Source organism: Pundamilia nyererei, unplaced genomic scaffold, assembly GCF_000239375.1.
Source record: "Pundamilia nyererei isolate P.nyererei 1_Seehausen unplaced genomic scaffold, PunNye1.0 scaffold00076, whole genome shotgun sequence".
NCBI lineage: Eukaryota > Metazoa > Chordata > Actinopteri > Cichliformes > Cichlidae > Pundamilia > Pundamilia nyererei.
This window is the reverse complement of record NW_005187477.1, coordinates 1592592-1598097: the sequence shown is the minus strand read 5'-3', so window position 1 is coordinate 1598097 and position 5506 is coordinate 1592592. Positions and strand designations below refer to the sequence as shown.

The 5506-nt window shown below is 43.5% G+C and overlaps 1 protein-coding gene across 1 annotated transcript in view; it reads right to left on the bottom strand.

Moving 5' to 3' along the window:
* LOC102211037 (transmembrane protein 87A) overlaps positions 1 to 3611 on the bottom strand; it is a 20582-nt gene extending 16971 nt beyond the window's left edge. The window contains exon 1 of the mRNA XM_013911956.1: positions 3348 to 3611. Coding sequence (XP_013767410.1) covers positions 3348 to 3485 — 138 coding nt within the window. The 5' untranslated portion in view covers positions 3486 to 3611. The remainder of the gene's footprint in view (positions 1 to 3347) is intronic.
* Positions 3612 to 5506: the final 1895 nt, after the last annotated feature.

Below are 5506 nucleotides of genomic sequence, written 5' to 3'. Positions count from 1 at the left end.
AATACTAACCTGTAGAGACCCTGACCAGCAATCATTCATGCATTTTTATATTCTGTGGCTTTTAAACACTTTGATCACTTGGTCAGGACCAGATATCTGTTTCATTCTGTTCTGATGTGAAAAACCTCTAACACAAGGTGGGCTTTGTTTTTACATGACTTGTAAAATGTGTTGATTAATTATGATCTTTGCTCATCTCCTGGGAGACTAAAGCCTGTAACCTGCAGGCTTATTGTTTGTATGCGGTCCCAGTCCGATATTTCCAGCTGCCCACACAAACACAGTGCCCTCCATCCAGCCGTGGTCCCTCCTGAAAGTCGATAAATTCAGGGTTTTTCTGCATACAAGTTCCACCAAAGGAAAATCACCAGGACTGTGATAAAACTATTTCACTATACTCCTAAAAACACTCATTTGCAGCCCCGTGTGTGAAGCATTAAAGGAAATACAAATTTCAGCCCCTGAGCTGGGAGATGCCTGTTATCGTGTTACTCTGTGTAAACCGATGATCTGAGGCCTTCGCTTTGGCAGTTGATAACAACATCAGTGGTTCATGTTCCTGTTTTTGGAAAGGTGGCTTACAGTGTTCAGGAACTTTGTGTATTTAATTCCACACCACTGCTGGTTGTGCAGATTAAAAACAGTGGTACAGTGTCAAGGCTCGCAAAATTTCTAAATCCCTGGCAGCCCTTCGGGCCGGCACTCTGCAGTTTTTGGTAAAAATAAATTCAAGTAGCCCGAATAAAAAAAGAGCATTTTTTTATGTTTTGTTTCCCGTTTTGTTTCCGTTACAACATTATACATTAAAGTATAATATTGTAACAGAAACAAAAGATAATCAAAAAATTGTTACAATATAAATCACAACAACTGTATAAAAATGACAAACATCAACTCAAATACTTGGTTCTGATTGAACAGAAATTTCTATGAACTTGTAAGAACTGCGTAGGACATGAATCTGACATTTCCACTGGAGTCACTGGTAAGAGGCAAGTGGAACCAACATCTAGGACATTTGCTTTTTGAAGTTTGCTAAATCTGGCCAGTGGTAGGTCACTCTGCTACACAGCACGCGGCTCTAAACAGCTTTGTCAGGACTTCCTCTTGTGCTCGGTTCATTTTTAGAATATTTTTTGCAATTGCTGTTCGTTCTGGGAAAGATACTGCAGACTGGGCAATAATGCATTTCTTGCATTTGTCATGGGTTCTAATGGGGTCTTTCTTAAAATTACTGGTCCCAGTAACAAAGGCGCTTGTCGACTCACAACACACCTGCAGAACATCATGTTATTTAGCTCGTCATGTTCCAGCCACAGAAATTCTTTTGTCCATTTTGCCTCATAGTCTGATTTGTCATAACTTTTCCATTTTGTGGTAAGCTTTTCTTTGGCTGCCCCCTCTTCACCCTGACCTGTCTTATTTGGCTGAGCAGAACTAAAATACCGGCTTGAATCCTGCTGCTTTTGCACACGCACTCACATAACGCTCAGCGATTCTCTGCGCGATCAACCTCTCACATGTTTAAGCTGCGGGAGATTTCACTTGTCATGTTTGCGTAGTAAGCTAACGATTGATAAGGCGATGTCAGAGGAATTGGTGCGCAATTAATCGTCACCAATCAGTGCTGTCGCTCTCTACACGCCGTTCGCGCGATCGCAAAGTGAAAGTAAAAAAACAAGCGCAAATTCAAACGCGATTTCAATATGTCGCATATTGACAGTGGCTCACCGATGCCAATGACATAATTACTCAGATACATTTTCCAAAGAATGCAAAAGCATTGACATATATTTTCCTATGATACCCTGGGACGTGGCACGGTGGTTAGCACTGTTGCCGCACAGCAAGAAGGTCCTGAGTTCAATTCCTCCATCAGGCCGGGGTCTTTCTGTGTGGAGTTTGCATGTTCTCCCCGTGTTTGCGTGGGTTCCCTCCGGGTACTCCGGCTTCCTCCCACCGTCCAAAGACATGCAGCTTGTGGGGATAGGTTCATTGGATAATCCAAATTGTCACTAGGTGTGAATGGTTGTCTGTCGCTGTGTGTTGGCCCTGCGACAGACTGGCGACCTGTCCAGGGTGTACCCCACCTCTCGCCCTATGACAGCTGCAACCCTGAAAAGCAGAAGCGAATGGATGGATGGACCCCGGGACGTCGGGCTAGTGATTTTGCGAGCCCTGACAGTGCTGTCTTTGTGCATCAGCTTTGATATTAACCCGCAGCATTGATGACTCTGGTTTATCATTAACCTGCATACTGTAAGTCTGGGTTTCCAGTGCACAGTCACAGCTTTACAGTCTTCTGCAGACTAATGCATGTAACAGGTGGACAGACTGTGCTTACAGCCCAACCAATGCAGGATCTCAGACCCACAGCGATTAAAAATCGGATCTATCAGCAGATATTGTTTCCTTTAAGACACACAAAACTTCGTCTCCTCAGACATGTCCTGCTCTCATACTTCTCTGTCACCTCCTCATGCAGGTCTTCTGCATCTGCTTTTCTGGCTCCACAGACTCAAACATCACATGTGTGGAGCTGTTTCTCAGCATGAAGCCATACTGCTGCTCGCTGATTATCACCTCTCTTTAACCGGCTCACGACTCTTTCCCACACTTTTTATTGGTTTGCTCATCAGCTGTATTCCACTGTAGTTACTGCAGCTCTGTACATCGCGCTTGTCCTTGAAAAGTACCAGCACCGCTTCTGCATTGCTCAGGCATCTTCTCATCCTACAGGACTGTGTTGAACAGTCCGGTTAAAAAGCCTGCTGGCCTCCACGTGTGTCATCTGAAGCGTCCACTTGCAGTCTTCAAGGCTGCCGTCACTGCCTTTCTTACCAATCCTCTTCCTGATTCACCAACTGTCCTCCAGTCTCTCAAAGTACTCCTTCTGTCCTCTCAGCAGTATTTTTTTGCCTGTCCCGTTTGGCTCTTTTGCCATCAGAATTATTGTCTAAAGGTAAAGAAAGATGCCCAACGGATTTCTCAGCAGAATCTTTAAACAAGGCTTCAGCATCAGACGAGCGGCTGGTATCGGCCTGTTTCACATATACGCGAGTAACTGGTGATTTTATTGATATCAAACGTCTTCATGGCGCAGCTGGTTATCACAGGATCGTTCGTGTTGAGTGACGCGCCACTTGAATACTTTCACTTTAGCTAACGTTAGCCGTTAGCGGCGTAACGATTATGGCGCAGGGCAAACAGAGCGGCATTTTAGCGGCTGCTTCGCAGCTGAAACACGTTTTATCTGTTTAAAGCTCCTCTCCGCTCCAACCCGTCCATCACAGAACCTAAACGAACCATCACAGAATCACAGCGGGAGGTACGAGCAGGAAACTCACGCTATTGATGTCCAGGTTCCACTTCCCCGGTTCCGACACGGCCGCCACCGGCCAGCTCGCTTCCGCCAGCATCAGCAGGACCAGAGCCCAGCACCAGAGTCCCGGACCGGTCCGACCCGGACCCGTGAAGCTCGCCATTTGAGCCAACAGGAAGACGAGACCGACAACAGCAGCAAAGCCTCCACGACAACTCACAAGCTCCTGAACACTTCCTGCTTCCGGGTGACGTACACGTAGCGCAATGACTCTTCAGGGGAGACGTAATAAAATAAACTTAAATAAAATAAAATAAAAATACATTTGCATTGTTTCTTTTCAAGAACGCGTTGTTGTTTAGGACAGGGAGAGATATTTTTTTTACTTGTCCGAGAACATTATTTATGAAATCGTAATAAAATTAATTAATTAAAAGTTAGAAATTAAGAGAAATGACTACAAGAGAACGTAAAACATCCCAACTAACTGGTAGCGACGAGCACTACAGGGCAGCCTCAGGCATTGTTGCTGTTGCTGTCTTACACGTGCAGTTCTTTACTTTCACCACTGGAGGGCAGTGAAAGCTCTTTCATTACCGTTTTGTTAAACAGCCGATTGGTTCATTTTCCTTACAGACACTGGATTGCCCAATCAGATCTCTATAATTCGCTGTGCGCTCAGCAACTTGTAGACAAAGTTTGGTGTGGAAAAAGTTGTGAGAAGGTGGAGCTGAAAGCTAAGAGCAAACAATACAAAGAAACTAAAAATAGATGCAGTAAAATGTGTCAAATTAACGACACGTTAGCTGTCGGTGCGGCTGCACCCTGAACAGCAGTACCAACAACAACCAGTAACTGATGGCAACCAGGCCTCCCAGTGACAAGAGGCTGGAGCTGCACCGGCTCTAGAGAGGCGAGAAACATCCGGTTATACCGCATGAAGAAATCATTTATGCGAGGTTTACACTTCATGTTATCACCGCCAAAGGATACAGACATAGTTTTAAACGCACAATCATAAAAATGAAGAAAATAAATGTGATAAAACATAATCAATTTATTAATTAAACAGAAAATACAATTAAATAAATAAAATGCTATTTTCTGCTAAACTTCCTCCTTAAAAACCACAAACTTAGAAAAAATAAAACAAATGCAATCAACTATCAACAATACAATAATATAAAATAAATATTTATAAAATACAAACACAAAGTAAAATAATACAAAATAATTACATTATAAATGCATTAAAAATTAATAACTAAAGTCAAATGAAAAGAACAAAAATAAATCAAATCATAAAACCTTATAAAATACATAAACAGCAGAGGATTCATCTAAAGAACTGTAGAATAATTCAGTGCAAGTTATTCCAATCCACACTTCTCTGCTTCAGAGTGAATAATGATAGTGATGCCTTTAATAATGTCTCTGTAAACGTGTGTTTATGAGGAAGTCTTTGTCACGATGTCAGCTGTAGTAACATCAGTAATGATGTGATCTTCAGTTCTCGAAGCTGAGACACAAGCTGAGCTCCACACAGAGGCTGGAGCTGTCAGAGGAGGCGTTTAAAGGTGGGAGACGTAAAACAGGTCAGCCAGCTCTTTGACAGACACACCCACTGAAACAGGAAAGATGGAACATATCTGAAATATTTCTGGCACTAATCAGCTGATGGATCAGTGGCTAGAATGTTCCTTTTACGTCCCACCTTGTCCAACATGATCTTTTTCCTGAAATCTGAAAAGTTCCAGGTCTGAAGTCTGTGAGTCAAAAGAAACGCAGACAACATTTACCAGGTTATCAGAGGATGATAAACCACCCACATCATTTCACATCACGTCGAATATAAAAACATTAACGTGTTCATCTGCCCCGGGCAGGAAAGGCTGACCATGTCCACAGCAACACTCAGGTAAGCTGTGGACGATGCTCAGTTGGACCCAAAGTGTGTCAGGATAATATCCCCCACACCATCACTCCACCAGCAGCCTGACGTGCGTTTACAGACAGGCTGAATCCACGCTTCCAAACTCTGATCGTTGAAACTCATCAGAACAGCTAATATGAGGTGAGGTCTCCTCTGTTGGTGATGAGTCATTTGACCTGTGGGCCCCTGAACGCACCACGTATTTGAACTCTAGAGGGCGCTATGATCTGGCGGCCTGTCCGTGCATATGT